Source organism: Macrotis lagotis, chromosome 1 (genome assembly GCF_037893015.1).
Source record: "Macrotis lagotis isolate mMagLag1 chromosome 1, bilby.v1.9.chrom.fasta, whole genome shotgun sequence".
Classification (NCBI taxonomy): domain Eukaryota; kingdom Metazoa; phylum Chordata; class Mammalia; order Peramelemorphia; family Peramelidae; genus Macrotis; species Macrotis lagotis.
In genome coordinates this window covers 759,277,483-759,300,988 of record NC_133658.1, presented here as the reverse complement: position 1 = coordinate 759,300,988, position 23,506 = coordinate 759,277,483, and the positions used below count along the sequence as shown (strand labels likewise).

Below are 23,506 nucleotides of genomic sequence, written 5' to 3'. Positions count from 1 at the left end.
ACTGAAGTATGCTATTTTTCACTTTTTTTCTTTTATTTGTGTCTTGGACAAAATGATTAATATGGAAATTTTAAAGTTTACTATTTCAGAAAGGGGGAGGAAAAGGAGGGATAGAATTTGGAATTCAAAACTTTAAATTAAAATATTTTAAAAATTGAAAAAAAAAGAAATTAAAACCACTTTAAGAATAGAGTACCACCTCAAAAATGTGAGTTATCTCATGATTATCCATGCTGACTATAAGAATCTAGAGTACCTTCACATTGTTCAACAATTTAATCAACAACAGATCTGCTGGACATTATTTTTCAATAGGTTCAACTTCATCCTGTCTTCTCAGGCATTGCAATCTACACACAGGTTCACTGCCATGACAAAATTTAAATTTGGACAACTGCCAGATCAATCATTTTGGCAGGTCTGTCCTTGCAATCACCAAACCTTTACAGGAGATATTATTAGAGTCAATCTTCAGCAACAGAGCAGGACACCTTTACTCAATCCTATTTGTCCTCTCTCCCAATGTGTATACAATGTATCTATTTAAGGAGTTTAAATGAGCTTGTCCCTCCTAGTGAGATTTAATAGGCACTAGTAACCATGTCTACTAAAGTATTCCAGTTGTGGACCACAGGGAATGCTCTAAGATTTTAAATGCAATCACTTCTAAATTTTAGTGTGAATTTTAGTTATGTGAAAGCTTCAGTATTACCAAATGCCACTAATTGTGAATAGACAAGAATATATTGTTCATATGTGTTCCTTATTTACAGAGATAATTAGTCTAGAGTATCATCCCTCTTCAAACCTCTAAGGGGTCCCTGTCCCCTTACTTTCTCAACTGAAAACCTGATCTATTCTATAAAAAAAATCAAAACTATTCCCCATGGACCCTCCTCTTCTCTCCTTTTCCTTAACTTTATCACTAAGGTGCCTTCTTCCATTTTCTTCTTCTTCACCCTGTCTCACATAATAAAGTACCCTTATTCCTCACCAAGTCTAACCTCTATTTATTCAAGTAATTTCATTCTATCCTATCTTCTCTAATAGATTATCCACTATACCTCTACTATCCCAGCTCTTTCACTTATTTTCAATCTCTCCCTCTCTACTAGTCCGCATCTTACAGCCTACAAATATATTCGGTTCTCCCCTCTCCTTTAAAAATCCTGAGTTCACCTATGCAACATCTCTGAACTATATCCCCTCTCTCCTTTCTGAAACTGCCACCATTATAATGCAGACTAATTTGCATTAGCTTTGTAGTGAATCTAGCTACCCCTAATCTCTCCCCACTACAATCTATCCTTCATTCAGCCACTAAAAAAAAAAATTCCTAAGGAGATTTCAGTTTGTTTATATATGTGCGAGTGTGTGTGTGTGTGTGTGTGTGTGTGTGTGTGTGTTTAAAAAACTTTATTGTTGCCATTCATATGTTTATATATTACAGTCTTGAATTCTCCTTTGGAACAATTGAGCACAACCAACAGATACAATGAGGAAGTCTAACACTATCTGCAACATTCTGATGGGGAAAATAAGGGGAGGGATGCTTCATTATCTGTTCTCCCAAGATACAACTGATTATTACAGTAACTCAGACTCTGTTAATTCATTCCTCTCACCTCTGATTTCCCAACACATATTTTCTAATCCAATGTCACTGGCCTTCTGACTGTTTCACAAACAAGACACTCATCTCAATTCTGGGCATTCTTGGGCTATCCTCATAACTGGAATACTCTTCCTCCCCAGCAGTGAGTATGACCTCTCTGACTTCTTTTGAATCCAACTAAAATTTTTTCCCAACTTCTCTTATTTCCAGCACCCTCCCTCTGTTAAGTATTTCCTATTTATCCTATAAATAGATTGTTTTATCTATATTTGTTTGCATGTTGTCTCCCTTATTCAATTGTAAACATGTCAGGAACTATCTTATGCCTCTTTTTTATATTCCCCAGAACTTAGCATAGTACCTGAGACATAGCAGGCGCTTAATAAATGTTGATTGATTGATTGATTGGACTGGCTAGAGTATATACTCAAGGATGGGGCATAAAAACAAGCATGTAATCCCTAAGATCAGAAATGGTAAAGGTCTTCCAGCAAATCATCCCATGAAGTCACTTGTTCAATTGGAGGAAATTAGGTATAAAATTTCACAATATAATGGGAACACTTAGTAGAAAATTCTGTCCCAATTCTCCCACATGTTATAAATGGAATGGAGGTGGGGTGAGCTGATTTAAAGTGAGCACCAATTATCAAAAGATCTGAATTTAGAGTATTAAGTTATTTCAGTTATATTAGTTATATTTCATCTCTTTTTCTTATATCAATTTTCCTGGTTTAGTTTCTGATTCTGTAACAAGTTTTCTGCTCATCTCAGTTTTATTTTTTAGATTTCAACATTTTGTTGAATTCAATACAAACCTGGCCTACCCTTCAGTTAATAATTGATGTCTTTCAATTGAGTGAATGTCCATCAATTGGGGAATGACTTAATAAACTATGGTATATGTGTGTGATGGAACACTATTGTTCTATTAGAAACCAGAAGGGATGGGAATTCAGGGAAGTCTGGAAGGATTTGCATGAACTGATGCTGAGAGGGATGAGCAGAATCAGAAAAACATCTTACACCCTAACAGCAACATGGGGGTGATGATCAATCTTGATGGACTTCCTCATTCCATCAGTGCAACAATCAGACACAATTTGGGGGTATCTGCCATGGAGAATACCATCTATATCCAGAGAAAGAATTGTAGAGCTTAAACAAAGACCAAAGACTATTACTTTTAATTTTTTTAAAAAATTATCTTATTATGTAATTTTGCTGTCTCTTATACTTTTTCCCCTTAAGGATATGATTTCTCTCTCATCATATTCAACTTATATCAATATATATACCATGGAAACAATTTAAAGACTAACAGACTGCCTTCTGTGAGGGGGTAGAGGAAGGGAAGTGAGATTGGGGAAAAATTGTAAAATTCAAAATAAATAAATTTAATTAAAAGAAAAATAAATTAGAGCATGTGAGATACTTCTAAAAAATAATTGATGTCTTTGATTTTTACACTCTCTTTCTTGTACCCTACAGATGAGAGTTTCAATTATTCAGTTCTTTCTCTTTTACCCTCCCTCTAAGCAAGGGTCCACCCAAATCCATTTTCTTATTGAAAAGAATAAAGAAAGAAAGCTAATATCTATATAACAAATGAAAGAGATGAAAATTTGGAGGAAAATGACCATTTTATCTTATAATTTGTAGGGGACCAAAATAGAAAAGCACAAGAGAATCTTAAAAGTAGAAGTAAGTCAGGAAAATTGGAAAAAAAATCTTTGCAATAAATTTCTATGATAAAGTTCTTACATTTATGGTCTATTGAAAACTAAGTCAAATTTATAAGAAAAGTCATTACTCAATTGCTAAATGGTCAGAAGAAGAAATCCAAGTTATCAATAGTAATGTGAAACATGCTCTTAATCATTAAAATTTAGAGAAATATAAATTAAAACAACTATGAGGTGCTGCCTCATACCGAAGATTGACTAAGCTGACAAATAAAGGAAAATGACAATTGCTGAAGGAGCTATAGGAACACAGGTACATTAATTCACAGTATGGGGAGCTCAAAACCACTCCAACTATAATCTGTAACTAAGCCTAAAAAGCTATTAGGCTGTGCATACCCTCTGACCTAGAAACACCTGTACAGGAGGTACAAGTCCATCCCCCCAAAGAAAGCAAAGGAAAGGGAAAGAAATGCATCTGTAACAAATATTTATAGCAGTTCTTTTTTCGATGCCAGTTTCCAAAGTGAAGGGATACCCATCAACTGAGGAATGACTAAACAAGTAATGACATATGAACATCACTTAACCCTGACTGCCTCACATCCAAGGCCATCTCCAGTCATCCTGATTCATATCTGGCCACTGCACCCAGATGACTCTGGAGGAGAAGGTGAAGCTGGTGACTTAGCACCCTCACTCATATCCAATTCACGTGCTTGTCATGGCATCAACTCCCTAATGTCTTGGTCTTCTTTGAGAATGAAGGACAAACATCAACATCAACTCTTCATGACCCCATTTGGAGTTTTCTTGGCACAGATATTAGAGTGGCTTGCTATTTACTTCTCCAACATGTACCAATAAAGAAACTTAGGCAAACAGGGTTAAATAAATAACCAAGACACAAAGCTAGTAAATTGTCTGAGGTCAAATTTGAACTCAAGAAGATGAGTGCCTGTAAATCTAGTTACCAACCTTGAAAAAAAAGTCAGGAGTACTAAAAATTAGAGTAAGATAAGCTAGTTTAAAAAAATAGGGAGAAGAGAATGAGGCTTTTATTATCTTCTCCCCTAAACTATATTTCTGATTTCATTACTATAAAGAGATCCTGATAAGAAGCTTCCTTATACCAATAAAGCTATTCTTTCCTTGCAAATCAGTCTTAGAAAGTTGCCTGATGTGATAACAGTTTCTTGAAGTTACTTACCCAGGGTTACACAGTTTATGTCAAAGAAGGGGCATGAACTCTGTTCTTCCTAACTTTCTATCCTGTATCCTTTGCCATTGTAACCATTATCTGGAACTATCCCTTCATTAGCCTCCTAGGTCCCTTTCAACCCTAAAATCTATGATCCTAAGTTCAATAAAGTAAATTAAGTAAATGAGGGACTAGACTAAGATAGGAAAGTGTTGGAGAAAATGTTTGAGCAGAGACAGATAACAGTGAGGGTATAATGATATAAGAGGTATTACTTCTATTGAAGTCTAATAATGAAAGATAAAAAAGAATAGAACTCAGTGGTTTGGATTTAGGCTATCTTTTAGCTGAAAGATAAAGTGAGGACATGGATTCAAGAGAAGCTACTATTATTGGGGGCAAGTAATGAAAGATAAAAGAACAAAACTCAGTGATTTGAGTCTATGTTGTATTTGAGGAGAAAAGAAAAGAGAATGGAAGAGATATAATAAACTTCCTATTTGATATTTTCATAGATTTTTTTTTGTATTTTACACTCAATAATATGTCCAAAATAGAACTCACTTTTCCTTGCAGACTCTCTCTCTTCCTAACATCCCTAATTCAATTTCCCTTTTCATAACCACTAAAAGAAAGTTTTAGTTGAAATATGAGTTTTAGGGGGGCAGCTATGAGTTTTGGGGTGTAGTGGATGGAGCACTGACCCTGGAGTCAGGAAGACCTGAGTTCAAATAAGACCTCAGATGCTTAATAATTAACCTAGTTGTGTGGCCTTGGGTAAGTCATTTAACCCCATTGCCTAGCAAAAAAACCAAACAAACAAAAAAAGAAATATGAGTTTTGCCACGTTGAACCTGAGGTAGGAAGGATGTATTTGGGAAGAAATTTTTCACCCTGTTATTCCAATTAGAGAAATAAAAACTAAAGAAAAATAAAAATTTTTATATCATTTATATACAGTGTTCAGAAAGTCTTAAATGCATTTTTAAGCATTCATAGCTATACTTGAATTCTCAAATGAACCCTTAGAATATTAAAGCTAGAGAGGTACTTGTTCCGTGTCCTTCCTTGTTTTACTCTCATGACGACTAGTATAGTAAATGAGCACTGGACTGGTTTGGAAGGATTAGATTCTAACCTTGACTCCACTTTGAATTTTCTATGAGACCTTGGGAAAATATTCCTCACATATCCTTTTTCCTAATTTATAGAGTTGGACTAGATGTCCAAGTTTCCATTTAAGCTGTTATTCCCTCATTTGCAAAATGAGAAACCTAAACTAGATAATCTCTGAGGTCCTCTCCAATTCTAGATTCAGTTATTCTGTTTTTATTAAAAATGGAGGTGGAGGGCCCTGGAGTCAGGAGTACCTGATTTCAAATCTGACCTCAGGGGGCAGAGCCAAGATGGCTACAAGAGAGCAACATCTCTTAGAATCTCTCTCATAAAACTTCAAAACTAAGGACTCTAACTAAACTTTCAAGAGACAGAGCCCACAGAGGGACTCAGTGAGGCAGTTCTCCTATTCAAGGTAATCTGGAAAAGAGCAGAAAGACTCTGTTCCCCAGTGTTGGAGGAGTGGCCCACTAGAGGGGTGGCCCGCCACAGCGAAAAAACTTCAGCTACCTGGAGGCAGCCCCAGAGCACTGGGAGCCATGGCTCACAGCAGCAGGGCAGTCTCCTGAGCTACACCCCCGGGGAGCACCAGGAACAAAGTGGGGGAAGAGTGGGGGACCTCTGCCAGAGCGAGCACATGAAGCCCAGCCCTCAGGGCACACAGCTAGCAACTTGGTCTTTTGGCAGCCCTGATCCAGGAATAGAAGCAGGCAGAGCCCATAAGCAGGAGCCCCCAGGGCATGAGCCCATTGAGCCTAGGGAGGGGAGTGAAGAGAAAGAGAGACTGCAGAGCTCTGTCCTCTGCCCCTGGAACAGGACTCTGGGGCTCTGACCACATTCAGATCCTGATCGCAGTCTAGGCCCCCCCCCATAGAACAGCAGGGGCCCCCTCCACCTCAGTCCCATGGCAGAGGGGAGCACATATGATCATTCACAGAACAGGAGGGAGGACAGAGCCTCACACACTGAGATCCTTGTGGGAATGTCCCAAAAGCTCAGGAATCACCCCAAAACCAGGCTCAGGCTGAGAAAATGAGCAAGCAGAGAAACAAGAGGAAGACCATTGAGAAATATTTTGCATATGAGCCCAAGAAGGATCAAAATACTCAGTCTGAAGATGAGGAAGCACAAGCTCCTACATCTAAAGACTCCAAGAAAAACAGAAATTGGGCTCAGGCTCAAAACAGAGCTCAAAAAAGACTGAAAATCAAATGAGGGAGTTAGAAGAAAAACTGGGAAAAGAAAGGAGAGAGATGCAGGAAAAAACATGAAAATGAAGTCAGCAGCCTAGTCAAAGAAATCCAAAAAAATGTTGAAGAAAATAGCATGCTATAAACCAGATTAGGTCAAATGGATAAAACAGTTCAAAAAGTTATTGAGGAGAAGAATGCTTTAAAAAGCAAAACTGGCCAGATGGAAAAAGAGATAAGAAAACTCTCTGAGGAGAACAAATCCTTCAGACAAAGAATAGAACTCAGGGAGATTGATGAATTTATGAAAAAGCAGGATTCATTACTTCAAAACCAAAAAAATGAAAAATTAGAAGAAAATGTGAAACATCTCATTGAAAAAACAACTGATATGGAAAACAGACTTAGGAAAAATAATTTAAAAATTATTGGAATACCTGAAAGTCATGATTAGGAAAAGGGCCTTGACATCATTTTCAAAGAATTACTACAGGAAAATTGCCCTGATATTCTAGAAGCAGAGGGCAAAATAGAAATGGAGAGAATCCACCCATCCCCCCTGAGAAAGACATCCCAAAAAACCAACCCCTAGAAGTATTATAGCCAAGTTCCAGAACTCCTAAATCAAAGAGAAAATATTACAAGCAGCCAGAAGGACACAGTTCAAACATCATGGAGCTGCAGTCAGGATCACACAGGACTTAGCAGCAACTACATTGGAAGCTCATAGGGCTTGGAATATAATATACCAGAAGGCAAAAGAGCTTAGAATGCAATCAAGAATCAACTACCCAGCAAGGCTGAATGTCCTCTTCCAGGGAAAAAGATGGACTTTCAATGAACCATTCCTGTTGGAATGGCCAGAGCTGAACAGAAGGTTTGATCTTCAAATACAGGACTCAGGTGAAGCATGGAGATTGAAGGAGAGGGGGAAAATATGAGGGACTTAATGATGAACTGCATGTATTCCTGCATAGAAAAATGACACTGATAATACTCATATGAACCTTCTCAGTTAATAGAGCAAGTAGAGGGAGTTTTTATAGTTGAAGCACAGGAGAAAGCCAAATTTGAAGATAAAATATGGTGTAAAAATGGAGTCAATAGAAAAAAAGGGAAATGTAATGGGAGAAAGAAAAAGGAGAGGGGGACTAGGCCAAGATATCTCATATAATAAGTTTTTTCTTTATTACAATGAGCTATTGCAATGATATGGAAGGGGGGAAGGCAAGGGGGAATGAGGGAATCTTTGCTCTCATCAGAGGTGGCTAGGAGAGGAAACAGCATATATACTCAATGGGGTATAGACATCTAGAGTAAGAAGAAAAGTGGGGACAGGGGGAAGGGGGGATGTGAGTGATGGAGGAGAGGATGGATCATGGGGGGAGAGTGGTCAGATATAACACATTTTCCTTTTTACTTCTAGCAAGGGGCTGGGATTGGATGACCATAGGGCCAGGTGGATGCTGGGCCTAAGGGGTGGTAGGGGGACTCGGGGCCTCTTGGCCCCAGGACCAGGGATCTGTCTGCTGCACCACTCAGCTACCCTACAGCAGAGTCAGAATGAAATGAGACAGAAAATACAGTACAGGGTAGTGGAGAAATATGAAAGGAGGGAGTTGCGATCAGCAATGGCAATGGTGGAAAAATATGGAAGTAATTTTTGCGATGGACTTACCAGAAAGAATGTGATCCACCCATGACAGAGTTGTTGGTATTGGAACAAAGACTGAAGCACATTTTTTATTATTATTATTTGGGGGGGGGCAGATGGGGTTGGGTGGCCTGCCTAGAGCCACACAGCAGGGTCTGAGGCCAGAATCGGACCCAGGTGCTCCTGACTCAAGGGCCAATGCTCCGTCTGCCACCCAGCCACCCCTACTATTATTACTATTTTATTTTATTTGGGGTCTTTTTTTTCCTTTTTTTGGTTTTTGCAGGGCATTGGGGTTGGGTTGGCTTGCATGACACACGGCTGGGTGATTGTTGGGTGTGTGGGGCCAGATATGTGCTCAGGTACTACTGGCTCCAGGGCTGGGGCTCCATCCATTGAGCCACCTGACCATACCTACAATTATTACTATTATTTATTTTTATTTTTTCTCTCCCCTTTACTTTATTGCTCAAGTGAGTCTATATTTTGTGGGGGGAGGGGGTATTCTGTTTACTCTTAAACAAGAATATTTTATTAATGTATAAAAATATACAAAAAGAGAATAAATAAATATAAAATAAAGAAACATTTGTTCATAAATAAGTCTATGTAACCATAGTTGCAGAGGGAAAAAAATCAAATAATAAAAATCAAAAGAGTAATGAACTCAGAAATCCAAAAAAAAAAAGATTACATTTAAGGTACCTGTCACCTTATGTATGGTGGAGGAGGACTCAGTGAATTTTTGTTCATTGGAGGACTCTTTCCACAAAGGACTTAGTTGGGGGGTGTACTATCAAGAGCATTGGATAGGATTTTTTTTAAATTCATTTAAAGTAAGCATTTCCATAACACAGCATAATAAAAATAATGATTGTAAATGAAATTACAAATCTTTTATGAAAATCTGACCTCAGACAATAATAATTACCTAGTTGTGTGGCTTTGAGCAAGTCACCTAACCCCACTTGCCTTGTAAAAAAACCTAAAAAAAAGGGAGGTGGAAAGGATTTTGTTTTTGATAGCAGAACTATGAAGTGGAAAACATTTGAAATTATGCTAGGGAGCTCACTCCATTAAATGTATTCCATGGTCCATTAATACTTTTATTTTATTTTATTTTGGGGGTTTTTTTGCAAGGCAAATGGGGTTAAGTGGCATGCCCAAGGCTAGCTAGGTAATTATTAAGTGCCTGAGACTGGATTTGAACCCAGGTACTCCTGACTCCAGGGCCGGTGCTTTATCCACTATGCCACCTAGCCACCCCCATTAATATTTGTACAAGAATAAACCATCATCACACCAAGTTGTGAAATTGTGGGAGAAATTGGTGTTGCCAATAAAGACAAAAAGCTCTTAAAGGTGAAACACTCACAACTAGCCCTGGAGTTGAAATAGCTCAGGATTTTTATTTCATAAACCTGAAAGATCCTCAAATTAAAACTATTTTTTTTCCTGGAGAGACTGTAAACTGCTTGTAAGTGAATTCAAGGACCAGGTGAATAACAAAGGTCTAAGTGAGGTAGCTAAGAGAAAGGGTGAAAGGAATGCAGCCATTAGACTTGGCTGAGCTGAGACTCACCAGCTTTATGAGTTCCAGTGCCAGGGAGCAGAGGCCTTAAGCTTGAGGACAGGCTGAATATCAAAGTTCCAGAAGAGACTGCCTGAGAGTAAGGGAGAAAGTAAAAACAGTCATAAGAGCTGGTTGGCCTAGACTCAAGTTCAGTCACATGAAGTAAAGGCCATAAGCACATGTTCTAGCTTAGAGAAAGTGGTCATCCTGTAAAGAGGAGGAAAGAAGGAAAAAATTCTCTTCTAGGACACTTTACTTAAATGCATTTCCATAGGATTGGACAAGGGTGGTACTTGGGGAGTGGTTCAGCACCTGGCTCCAGGTGCATGCCACATGGACTGTCCTCTAAGGAGTGCCAGGACAATACTCATTGGGTATGGGTAGTGTTATATGCAGATACATTAGTCTTTCCTGTCCCAAAGGGCATGAGCTTTAAGTCCAACATAAGTCTTTTCCTGTGTCCTGCATCAACATCTCTCCTGGACTCTAGCCATCATTTGAAGAAAGATTGCAGCCATACCTCATCTAACTTTAGCCTAGACCCTCTAGCCTCTTAACCTTTTTATCCTAGCCTGACAAAGTACACTTTCCCAACCCGTTTCTCCCTTCCAACATCCTTAGGTAAATTGATTCTCCATTAGAATATAATAGAGATGCCCCCTATACTAGAATATTCTGAGTAGCATAACTTGTTTTGTGGTAGTAAAGAACTCAGAAAAAGAGCATTTGCCCATTGATTAGAGAATGGTCTAACAAATTACATGAATATAACTTAGTATTTTATCCTTCTTATAAAAGATCAACGTGAAGAAAAAAGGAAAACTTATCAAAACTTATAGTGATTAATACAAGGTGAATTAAGCAGGTCTAGGATAAATTTACAAGATTACTACAATAATAATTAAAAGGAAAACCTAAATGAAATCTTTAGAACTTTGTGACCAATGGTGAATTTATAGGTTAAGACTACAGGCACACCTATGTAACAACTCCTGGGTGGTTCCCAAACCATCTTTAGTCCATATTTCTGAGCTCCAGCCTCCATCTCCCACCTGGTACTTCAGGTCTCACTTGAGAGCCTGGGTTTCTGATTGGTGAGTTTGACCAAGGTAAACTCAGACCTACAGCCACTATTACCTGTTTCCCTTCCCTGCCTTCTTTTTTCTAACCTTTAGCTCTGCGAACAGTAATCAACAAAGCCATTCAGTCATCATCCTTTTGACTTCCCTGATAGAACACTTTCCTGGCCACCAACATACTGAGTCTGTATTATATTCATCTATTAGAATAAAAACTCCTTAAAGGTAAAACCAGTTTATTTATATTTGTATCTCCAAAACTTTAGAGCATATAATAAGCATTCAAACTTTAAGCTCAGATACAAATGGAGGGAAAAAACAGTCCCTGGCCTCAAGGAACTTACAATCAAATGGAAGAGGCAAGAAACAAATACAAAGCAAACTATATATATATATATATATATATATATATATATATAGATATATATATATATATAGATATATATATATATAGATATAGATATATCTTGGAAAATTATTAAAAAGGATAGCATTGTAACTTAAAAACTTAGTAAGGCTTTCCCCCCCCCATTCATTCATCCCCAAAACGTTTATTTCTTTTGTTTTAGTTATAGGGGTTATAAGGAGCAAAAGGAAAAAAATATATACCAATCAACCAATTAAAACATGAGGGTGTTGGGGGGAATTAGGGGGAAAGGGGAGGGAGGCAGGAAGGGTATTCCTTAGAAAAGGGCCAAAGACAAAGGCTCTTTTTTTTTATTATTTTTATTACATATATAATTTATTTATATATTTATTATTATATTTATTTTTTGAACATTTGAACATTGACTATGTCCAGGATCCAAAGAAACCATTCCTTTAGTATGGGTCTTCCACCCTCTCGTGGCCATTCCTGCCATCTCTGGAGACAACCACAGGCTGCAGAGAGCGTTCACAAGGACCCTAAGGCCCAAGGGGCTCGGCGTTCAAAGGTCAAGTCCAAACCCCCCTCTGCCTCTCCTTAGCCCCCGTCGGAACGCGTTTCCCAGGCTCTGGAAGCCCTAGCCCAGCTCACACACTTCCTCCACACGTAATGACGGTTGTGGCTGTTAGACCCCGAGCGGCCTCCGCAGCGCGCGGCGCGGCGCCACCGCGCCGCCCCGCCTCCTCCTTCCGCTCCGCCGGGCTTCTACTGCGCTTGCGCGCGACCGGAAAGTTCGCGAAGGTTCCCGAAGCGGAACCGGCCGTTTCCGGAAACCGACTGTCTCCGGCGGAGTCAGAAAGCAGACTGCGGTTGAAGAGTCCTTGCAGCTGCCGCTGCGCTGCGGCTTCTGTCAGTTCACCCATCGCCCGGGGCTGGGGAGAGAGCCATGTCCTTGCTCTGCTACAACCGAGGCTGCGGCCAGCGTTTTGATCCCGAAACCAACACGGATGGTAAGAACATCCCCAGCCCCGCGCCGGCTCCTTCCCCTTCATTTTCCTGCCCCGGCCCGGGCTCTTCGGGTGGCCCAGTTCCTCCCCCGCCCCCATGCCGGTAAGGGTGGCCCAGTAGCCCCAGGCCGAGGTTGCAAAGTCCCCCCTCCCCAGGCTCCGCAGCACCCGCAGCCCTCCGGCCACCCACACCGCGGCCAGCGCCCCGGCCCCCTCCGGAGGCTCCCTTAGAGCCGCGAGGCGACCCCCTCAACCGCACCCCTGCACCCCCAAAGTTTCCCCTTTTATTCTCTCCCTATTACCCAATCCCCTCCTGTACCCTTGATCCCGTCCCCAGTCCTCTACCCTCCACTCACCAATAAAGATATCAACTCCCCCCGGCCCCACGTGTTTTGCCTAGTCACCTTCTGAATCTCCCCCTGCCCATCCTCATTCTGCTGTCAACTTTATCCCTTCTTACTAAGCAATACCTGGGGGACCTCATCATTTAAAGACAATATCGGGCCCTTTGCCCTTTATTCCAAAGAATAAAATTAGATCGCATTACAGTTGAGGTGTAGGAAAGAACATGTGGTTCTTAATCTGGCATTTCAGTTATGCTTCTTCTAATACAGTGCCAAAATTCCAGACTTTTATACTCAGCTGTAAAAGTTTTTTTTATTTTTTTCATTTACTATGCCTTTGTTTGGAAAGATTGTTGCAACTTTTGTTGAATTTTAATGTTACTGTTGATTTAGTCTGTTACAAAGTATCAGTTTCTGTATTTGACCATAAAGGACATTGTAACTACACAATTGCTGAGATTTTTCTCACACTCTCTCTCCTTAGAATAGAGAACAGAATGTGGAGTTAGAGGATCTGTCCAGCTCAAGTCAGCCAAACTCTCTAGGCCCCATTCTTCCTTAAATCTGATTCTGAGTGTCCTTCTATTAGGTATGATTGTGTGTGTGTGTGTGTACACAATTAACGTGTATCATTGAAAGTGGTATTTTAGGGCGACTAGGTGGCGCAGTACATAGAGCACAGGCCCTGGAGTCAGGAGTACCTGAGCTCAAATGGGCCTCAGAAACTTAATAAGTACCTAGCTGTGTGGCCTTGGGCAAGCCACTTAACCCTATTTGTCTTGCAAAAAAAAAAAACCCTAAAAAAAGAAAGTTGTATTTTATGTTTATTTATACATTATCTTGTAGAATCACACTTATTGGAGATAATGGATTTTGACCTATTGCCATGCAATTTATAGGCATCTGATGAATCAACTTTAAGTTAATTTAAGCCAAGTTGACTTCAAATAACAGTTTTTAAACTTTTTTTGATTCATAGACCTCTTTGACATTCTGGTGAAGTCTATGGACCTCTTCTCAGAAAAGATTTTTAAATGCATATGGAAAAATGACAAGATTACAAAGAAAACATTTATTGAAATGAAGTTATCAAAAATATTTTTTAAAATTCATGGTTCCCTGGAGAGGATAGAGTCGTCCTAAGTAACAAATGACATTTTTAAAGAAAAAAAGGAAGGAAAAAAATAAGCAAATCTAATTGGTACATCAAAAAAGTCTGAAAATATATGCATTTTATCTTGTCTGTGGACCTTTGGCTTCTGCAGAGGAGTGGTTTGGGGGATGTCTTCTCACATCTCTCCTTTGGGACTATAATTGTTTCTTGAAATTTAATAACATTAATTTTTTGGATGTTTTGTGATAGTTCTTTCTGCTTAAATTGCTATAGTCATGCTTATTGTTGCCTGCATTAGCTATGTAAATCTTTTCATGTCTCTATTCCTCAAATTCTGTTATATATATTACAATTTGTTTAGTCATTCCGCCAATTGATGGACATATACTGTTTCCAAAATTGTGTTATAGATATTTTGTTGTATCTGAGGATTTACATCTTATCAGTGATCTCCTTGTGGTATTTTTCTATTAGTGGAGTGGCTGGTCAAAGGGAATGGGCATTTAGTCAATTTATTTCTATAATTCCAAATTAATTTCCAAAATAGTTATTCTGATCTAAATTCCATTAATATTTCAGAATGTCCTATCTTCTACAACCCCTCTAAGATTGACAATTCCAAACTTCTGTCATCTTTGCCAGTTTTTTGAGTTCAAGATGAAATTCATTTACTTATTTATTTATTTTTAGGTTTTTGCAAGCAAATGGGGTCAAGTGGCTTGCCCAAGGCCACCACAGCTAGTTAATTATTAAATGTCTGAGCTCAGATTTGAACTCAAGGACTCTAGCTAGACTCCAGGGCCTGTGTTCTATCCATTCACCACTTAGCTGCCCCTAAGATGAAATTTAAATCTTTTTATTAGGATTTCCTTTTTTATTGGTGATTTGATAATATTGCTAATAATGTGTGATTCTTTTGATAACTTCATATTCTTTCACTTCTTATCTATTGTTCATATATATATTCAATGCAAATAAGGGCAACTAGGTGGTACAGTGGATAGAGCACTGGCCTTGGAGTAAGAAGGCCAGGAGTTGGAATTCAGACTCAGACAATCTACACTTACTAGCTCTGTGACCTTGGGTAAGTCATTCAACCCTAACTGGCCTCTTCTCCCTGGACCTGTTTATTCAAGTAGTTGCTAAACCTTAGTTTTTCCACTTTGGGATCACTTGCACCTCTCTCTCTCTCTCTCTCTCTCTCTCTCTCTCTCTCTCTCTCTCTCTCTCTCTCTCTCTCTCTCCTTTCTCCACCCATAGCCACTACCCTGATTCAAACCTTCATCATCTCTTGCCTAGACTTTGAGTTAACCTCCTAATTGATCTCCCTGCTTCTTGTCCCCTCTGACTCAAATTCATTTTCTACACAGCTGACCATGCCATTCTCTTACACAGTAAACTCCATAGATTTCTTATTACTCTAGGAATCAAACAACACTTAAATGACATTCAAAGCCCTTGGTAGTTCCAACCTACCTTTCTATCATTCTCCATGTACAATATAGCCCAGGTGTATCATGCTTCTTACTTTCTAAAACTTTACCATTCCACTTACCTGGAAAACACTCCTTTTACTTCATCTCTGAAAATCCCTCATTTTCTTCAAGGCTCAGTTCTAATGAAACCAGAAGCCAGTGCCTCCTTCTCAACCAGATAGCTTTGAATATAGTTATGTGGAGGTAAAAATTGTTTCATGTTTTTCTTTTATTCCTAGCACAGTTCTTGATACTTCAGTGCTTAATAAATGATTGTTGATAATATAGTTTACATTCTTATGCAAATTCATTTCATTCTTAATAGTTCACCAGAATCCTCAGTTTTCCTTTAAGAGAAATATTGTTTTTGCCCCTTTTATATTTGTGAAGTTAATATTTTGATGCTGAATATATTTCTTCCTATTAAATTTTATCTTCATTGATGACCCATTATTCTAGCCAGGTAAGATCTTGAATTCTGATGTTAACCATTATTTTAGCTGATATTATCAGTATCCTGGTATTTGCATATTTTTTTTAGTAATCTTATTATCTATATTTTATCCAATTGATCAGCAAACATTCATTAAATCTCCATTATGTGTTGGTGGCAGAAATGAAAGGAAAACAGTCCTTAACCTCAAGGAGTTTTCATTTTACTAATAACCAAATAATTGAGTATAATTTTAAAAAATACTCAACATTATGTTAAGGAATTTCAAGGGTGACTTACCTGAAAATTGATTTTTGACCCATTAATGCATATTCTGAATCTATCTAGTATATTTGTTCTATGTCTTATCCATAAGGATCAACTGAGAGATGTTGACAACCTGAAATCTTAACTATACTAAACATTTAGCATATATGCCTTCCCTGAATTTCTAGATCTATAATCCTTTCAAGCAAGTAAATGAGTTAATCTCTATGGTTTATTCTTGTTGAGATTCCTACAAATTGTATTTGGTTCTTACAGGCTGACATTTCCTTTTATAGTTGCTAATAAATTATCCCTTTAATGTTATGTTATAGAATATTGCCAGAAATTGAAGTTAACATCAGAGCAGTATTTGCCCTTCAATGCTAGGACATCTTTCCCATTTGCCATGATCTTTCAGAGATCAGTGACAGCTGCTCAATGATGACATCTGCAAGTTCTGTCAGAAGCCTGGAATGTAGTTGTCTAGGCTTGGTGCCTTAAACAAGTGGTTACAGTTGGATACTGTTGTTATCTCCTAATTTATCTTTTTCCATTAACTTTTTATTTTTCTCTCTGCAGCAACTTAGTGAAAATGTGCAAATTCAAATTAAGAGACCTAGGTTTGAATTCTGAATTTGCTTTTTTACTATCTTTGAGATCCTGGGAAAGGTATTTAATTTCTGTAAAATGAAGTGCTTGAACTAAATGATGATCTCCAAGGCATCTTGCAACACAAAATCAATAGTCCTTTGATCCTTACTAGTGAAAACAGAAGCAAAATTAGACATGAATTTTTCCCTTTTGTTTACATCCACCCCAAAGTATCATTTACTCTGCTCTCTTGGATCTTCTTACTCCAAAATAACTTTAAAAATAATATTTTCTTTGTCTTTAGTAATAATTATTGTCTCCATTCTTCCTGAGCTTGAGCACACTTAATATTTTCCTTAATGGGCAATATCATGTTTTGCTATTCATTTTTCTTTCTGCCCCACTTCCCATGTGTCTTTTAGAAATTATTAACCAAAGCTGGTTGAGTGATAAGTTCTCACTGTATTATGATGGCTTTATTTTCTTTGTTTTCAAAAATTTCTTTTTTCTTTTTCTTTTTTAAAATTTATTTATTTTCTGGGGCAGCTAGGTGGCATAGTAGATAAAGCACCGACCCTGGAATTAGGAGTACCTGGGTTCAAGTCCCATCTCAGACACTTAATTACCTAGCTGTGTAGCCTTGGGCAAGCCACTTAACCCTGTTTTCCTTGCAAAAACCTAAAAAAAAAATTATTTTCATTCATGTGCACACGTATATTTTTAAGTTAGAAAATTTCCTTCCACTCCCCCTCCCCTCAGCAGTGAACAGTCAGGTTAGTATTTTACATACAAATTTTGATAAACATGTTTACAAATGAGTAATTTTCAGTATGAGGAATTAGGATTAAGGATAAGAGATACTTTTTATAACGTGTTTATCAGATTCTGAAGGGTTGTATTTGTGTGTGTGTGTGTTTTGTTTTATTTTGTTTTGTTTTTCTTCCTGTTGATGGAGATTATATAGTCCATAGCCAGTTTAATGCAGTTAGCTCTCTAAACTGCAGAAAAGAGCTGCTTCCATTAAGGTTGTTCATTTCACAATGTTGTTGCTAATGTATACATTGTTGTCTTGGTTTTGCTCAGCCTCAGATCCCATAAATCATTCCATTGTTCTCTAGAGTCCAACCCTTTATGATTTCTTATGAAACAATAGTATTCCATAATATTCACGAACTATAACTTGTTTAGCCATTCTCCAATTGATGGGCATCCCCTCAATTTCCAGTTCTTTCCCACTACAAAAAGAACTGCTGTGAATATTTTGAAACATGCAGGACTTTTCCCTTTATAATTTCTTCTGGATATAGACCTAGAATTGGAATTGCTGGGTCAAAGAGAATGAACAGTTTTATTGCTCTTTGGGCATAGTTCCATATTGCTCTTCAGAATGGTTGGATCTGTTCACAACTCCATCAGCAATACAGCGATGTGCTAATCCTCCCACAACTTCTCTATTATTGATCATTTTCCCTTTTCCTCATCTTGGTCAGTCTGATAGGTTTAAGTTGATACTTGTTTTAATTTGCATTTTTGTAATCAATAATGATTTGGAGCATTTTTTAATACAATTATATATAGCTTTAATTTCTTCATTTGAAAACTGTCTGTTGATGTCTTTTGACCATTAGTCAATTGGGGAATGATGTGACCATATAAATTTGTTGCAATTCTCTATATATTTTAGAAATGAGGCCTTTATCAGAACTTGTAGTTGTGAAGATTGTTTCCCAGCTTCCTGCTTTCCTTCTAATTTTGGCAGTATTGATTTTATTAGTGCAAAAACTTTTTGATATAGTCAATATAATTTATTTTGCAGCTTATAATATGCTCTAATTCTTGTTTGGTCATAAATTTATCCCCTTTCCATAGATCTGATAGAGTATTAATTTATCTATGGTATTGCTCTTTATGTCTAATTCCTGTCCCTATTTTGACCTTATATTGGTATAGGGTGTGAGATGTGGATCTATGCCTAGTTATTGCCATACTGTTCTCCAGTTTTTCCAATAATTTTTGTCAAATAGTGAGTTCTTATCTCAGAAGCTAATATCTTTGGGTTTATCAAATAGAAGATTGCTATAGTCATTTACTGCAATTTCTTTAGAACCTATCCTAATCCAATTACTTTTTCTTAACCAATACCAGTTTTGATGACTGTAGCATTATAGTATAGTTTTAGATCTGGTAGAGCTAGGCTACCTTTCTTCACAAATTTTTTTCATCAGTCCCCTTGTTATTCTTGCCCTTTTGTTGCTCCAGATGAATTTTGTTACTATTTTTTCTAGCTCAGTAAGTTCATTATTTGGTAGTTTGAATGCACTGAATAAGTAATTTAATTTGGGTAGAATTGTCATTTTTATTATAGTAGCTCAAATTAACCATGAGTATATGACATTTTTCCAATTATAGGTCTGACTTTATTTGGGTGAGAAGTGCTTTATAATTGTGTTCATGCAGTTTCTGGGTTTGTCTTGGGAAGTAGATTCCTAAGTATTTAATGTTGTGTATAGTTATTTTAAATGGAATTTCTCTTTCTATCTCTTGCTCTTGGGCTTTGTTGTTCATAGATAGAAATGCTGATAATTTATGGGGGTTATTTTATCCCTGCTACTTTGCTGAATTTGTTAATCAGTTTAAGGAGTTTTTTAGATGATTTTCCTGCTTTCTCTAAGTATACTGTCATATCATCTTCAAAGAGTGAAAGTTTTGCTTCCTTGTATCTTCAAAATTTCAATTTTTAGATCCTCCTATTCTTCTAAGGTTTATTTCTTCTGTAAAGTTTCCTTCTCTTTCTTCCTCTTTTAATCTTTTTTCTAAATATTCTGTTCTCTACCATCCTGCTCCTTGCTCTTTCATCCTTTTGTCCCTGGTTCTTGTATTTCCTTATGTGACTATATCTTAATACTATATATTGTTACTCTGCCCTTCTTATTTTGGTCCATTTGAATAATGCCATATACAACTTTCTATAGCCATATTCCATTCACAAATCACATTTTGGCAAGATTCAGTGATAGTTATGATCTCCATGTTTTTATATTTCTGGTTCATGCTTTTTAAAAAATTCATATTTGGTATTTTTTATTCAGCATCTGATTTTATGATTGCTCTTGTTAGCATTCTTTTTTAATGTGAATTATTAGCCTTCTACTACAGTTCTCCTATGTGGAAAAGATGGATTGGTGAAGTAGAAGGAGAACTAGATTTGGAGTCAGAGACCCTGGGTACAAAAATCTCTTCTGCCACTTAGCACTTGTACTCATATTAGGTCAAGTAATATGGGCAATTAATTCCCTAGCTACATAATAAGGGGCAGCTAGGTGGAACAGTGGATAGAGTACTGGCTTTGAAGTCAGGAGGACAGGAGTTAGAATCCAATCTCAGACCCTTGAGTCTTAACTACCCCTGTGACCTTGGGCAAGTCACTTAACCCTGATTACCTCAAATCTGGAGTCAAAGTGGCTTGCCCAAGGCCACACAGCTAGGTAATTACTAAGTGTCTGAGACGGTATTTGAACCCAGGTACTCCCGACTCCAAGGCTAGTGCTTTATCCACTATGCCACCTAGCCACCCCATTTGTCATTTCTTAAAAGTGCGTTAATATTTAGTTATATTCATGGAACATTCTTCATTCAGTCATTACCAAATTGAGTACCTTTGTTATTTGTACTTATTTGCTACCACAAAAAGATGCTGTTATGAATATTCTGGTAACTTTCTTGCTTTGACCTCCTTGGGGTTTACCTAATAATGCCATTACTGGGTTAAAGGACATATAGTTTACTGACTTTTCTAGTATAATTTCTAATTAGTTTTGCAATGTTTGCACCAACAATGCATTAATATACTCTTTTTACTACAAACCTTTCCACATTTATTATTTTAGTTTTTTGATTTCTTTGCTGGTGTAGGGATGTGAGGTGAAACCTCAGGGTTGTTATTATTTGCTTTTCCCTTGTTCATGATTTGGAACATTTCTTTCATTTGATTATTGGAAGCTTGTATTTCTCCTTTTGAAAATTGCCAGTTCATCTCCATTGTTGTTCTTGTTCAATTTTTCAATTATATCTGATGCATTGTGACCACTTTGGGGATTTTATTGGCAAATCAGTTTGTCATAATCTGCTTATTTTGTAGGTGAGGAAAGTGAAACAATAAGTTAAGTGACTTGCCCAGTGAGGCTGGACAAAAAGATTCAAATAGCAAATAGTTATGAATAAGGTTAGACATTAGGAAGTTGATGAAATTGATTGAGTAGGGCAGTCAGATGTTCAGATCTGTACTCGAGTAAAATAACTTAGTAGAAATGTATAGGATGAACTGGAAAGATAAAAGACTTTTTAGACAGGAAAATAAATTAGGAGACTATTGCAGTAATTTAGGCAAAGAATTAGAGGGCCTGAACCTTGGGGACCTGAGGTGAAAAAAATGGGTTGGACACAAAAAATAGTCACCAAGTTGTAAACTCTTTGATCTAATAATATACTAGGCATAAACACCAAAGAAATCATATTGGAAAAGGTTGTATGGGGTGGCTAGGTGGCGTAGTGGATAAAGCACCGGCCTTGGAGTCAGGAGTACCTGGGTTCAAATCCGGTCTCAGACACTTAGTAATTACCTAGCTGTGTGGCCTTGGACAAGCCACTTAACCCTATTTGCCTTGCAAAATCCAAAAAAAAAAGGTTGTATAAAAAATGTTCAGAGCCTCATTTTGTGTGGTGCTAAAGAAGCAGGAACAAAGTGAGCATCCAACAGTTGAATAGTGGTGAACAAAATCAGAAAGTAATAAAATCCTATTGTGCCATAAGAAATGTTAAAAGGGAAGAATTCATAGAAACTTAAGACTTGTATGAACTAATACAGAGGGAAATGAGCAGAACCTAAAAGAATTATTTCTACAGTGACTACATTTAAGGGAAGACAACTTTGAAAGACAAAATAACTTCTATGAATAAAATGGTTAGTCATGACTTCATAAGATTGATGATGATTGTGCCTCTTGACAGAGAGGTAATGAACCAGAGAGATACAGAATGGGATATACTTTATTAGACTTGACCAATGAGTGAATTTGTTTTGGTTGATGTGTTTATTGAAAATACAGCGTTTGGCAAATAATAAGTGTTTAATGACCAACTGACAAAGAATGGCTTTGTTTTTTCTTTGCAAGGTAATGGGGTTAAGATGCCCCCCCAAAGGATGGTTTTTATTTGGGGGGGTAGAAGGATTTTGAAGTGAGGGGGAAAGGTAGATAATGGCAATGATACCCAAAGAAAACAGAAGGTTGTTCAGGAGGAGATACAGATAAGCAGGGAAATGTTCTATAATAGTATGTTTAATACAATTTTTAAAAAATGCTCTATGTGGAAGTTTCAGATTTTTACAGTTTCATATTCTGTCCTCTTTTGGGATATAAAAATGTTTCTTAAAGTTTAGGTTCATATTTAAATTTGAATTTTTTAATTATCCTGATTTTAAAGGAATTGAATACATTTGGAAAGGATAATAAGAGAAGTTGGGGGATATTGATGATGGTAGTAGTAGTAGTGATGGTTTAAACATTGTTACCTTTTTTTTGCCAGAGTCTTGCACATATCATCCAGGAGTTCCAGTCTTTCATGATGCTTTAAAGGTAGGCATAGTAAAATATAGATAAGTGAATTTAGTTAATTAATCTTTTATATGTTTTCTTACTGTTTCCTATCTTTGCATGTAATTTGTGACTTGCTTTTTCTGCTTCCTTAGTACAGTTAATTTAGGATGATTTTTAAAAGGCCAAGACTGGAGATTAAAAGGTATAAAAGTTTTTTTTAAATGTCCTCTCCAGGTGGCTAGGTGGTGCAGTGGATAAAGCACCGGCCCTGAAGTCAGGAGTACCTGAGTTCCAATCCAGTCTCAGACACTTAATAATGACCTAGTTGTGTGGCCTTGGGCAAGCCACTTAACCCCATTTGCCTTGCAAAAAAACCCCTAAAATAAATAAACAAACGAAAGGAATGAATGAATGAATGAATGAATGAATGAATGAATGAATAAAAATAAAAAATGTCCTCTTAATGGCTTGCCCCACCCTACCTATGATTTGCTTTATATATATCAATGCCAATCCCCTGTTGAATGCTAATCCTGAATGTAATGTATTTTCCTGCTAAACTTCATCACTTTTCTTACCATTCTTTCTTTTTATATCCACATCTGATTTGAACAAGAAAAAATACAATTTTTAAAAATTTTCAGCTAAGTTGAAACACTCTTCCCTCACCCCTTTTTTTTGCATCCATACAAAAGCAGACGCTTAAAATTGTAGCAGATATTTTAAATTTCTAAAACTTCATGTTTTCTTTTTTAAAAAATCTGGGTTTTTTTTATGATAGTCAGTAAATATTAAGTGCCTACTATGCCAGGCTTTGCGCTAAGCAACTGTGTTTTGCTTATTTTAAACTTTTGAGATCATCATTATGATACCCTCCTCACCCTCCCTCTCCCTCACCAGAATAAGCTCACATCAGGAAATTCATCACCTTGGAGACTGCTCATCTTTGGAATTCAGCCTCATCAGGACCCTCAACTTCTTCTATCATTCTTATTGAAGAGATAAACCAAAAAAAATGCTCCCATGGTGTCCCTTTATAAGGGGCTCAAAATCCCTGTCATCTCTTCATTAACCACTAATTTCTCTATTTGTCTTGGATACCTACATCACTGTCTTGTTCCTGCCACAGTATGCCCTCTTTGCAGTGTGCTGTCTGGCCCCCTTTTATAAATTGTTTTGCACTAGTAGATGGTAAGTTCTT

General features: G+C 37.4%; 1 protein-coding gene and 1 long non-coding RNA gene across 2 annotated transcripts in view; one reads left to right on the top strand and one right to left on the bottom strand.

Annotated features, from left to right (window-relative positions):
* The window catches only part of LOC141508115 (uncharacterized), an 83,457-nt gene extending 71,222 nt beyond the window's left edge, over positions 1-12,235 (bottom strand). The window contains exons 1-2 of the long non-coding RNA XR_012474345.1: positions 12,136-12,235; positions 10,044-10,125 (exon numbers count right to left, since the gene is read on the bottom strand). This is a non-coding gene — a long non-coding RNA (uncharacterized LOC141508115). The remainder of the gene's footprint in view (positions 1-10,043; positions 10,126-12,135) is intronic.
* Positions 12,236-12,278: 43 nt separating this feature from the next.
* The window catches only part of LOC141508114 (cysteine and histidine-rich domain-containing protein 1), a 30,867-nt gene continuing 19,639 nt past the window's right edge, over positions 12,279-23,506 (top strand). The window contains exons 1-2 of the mRNA XM_074216440.1: positions 12,279-12,490; positions 22,295-22,344. Of these exons, the coding sequence (XP_074072541.1) occupies positions 12,427-12,490; positions 22,295-22,344 (114 nt within the window). The 5' untranslated portion in view covers positions 12,279-12,426. The remainder of the gene's footprint in view (positions 12,491-22,294; positions 22,345-23,506) is intronic.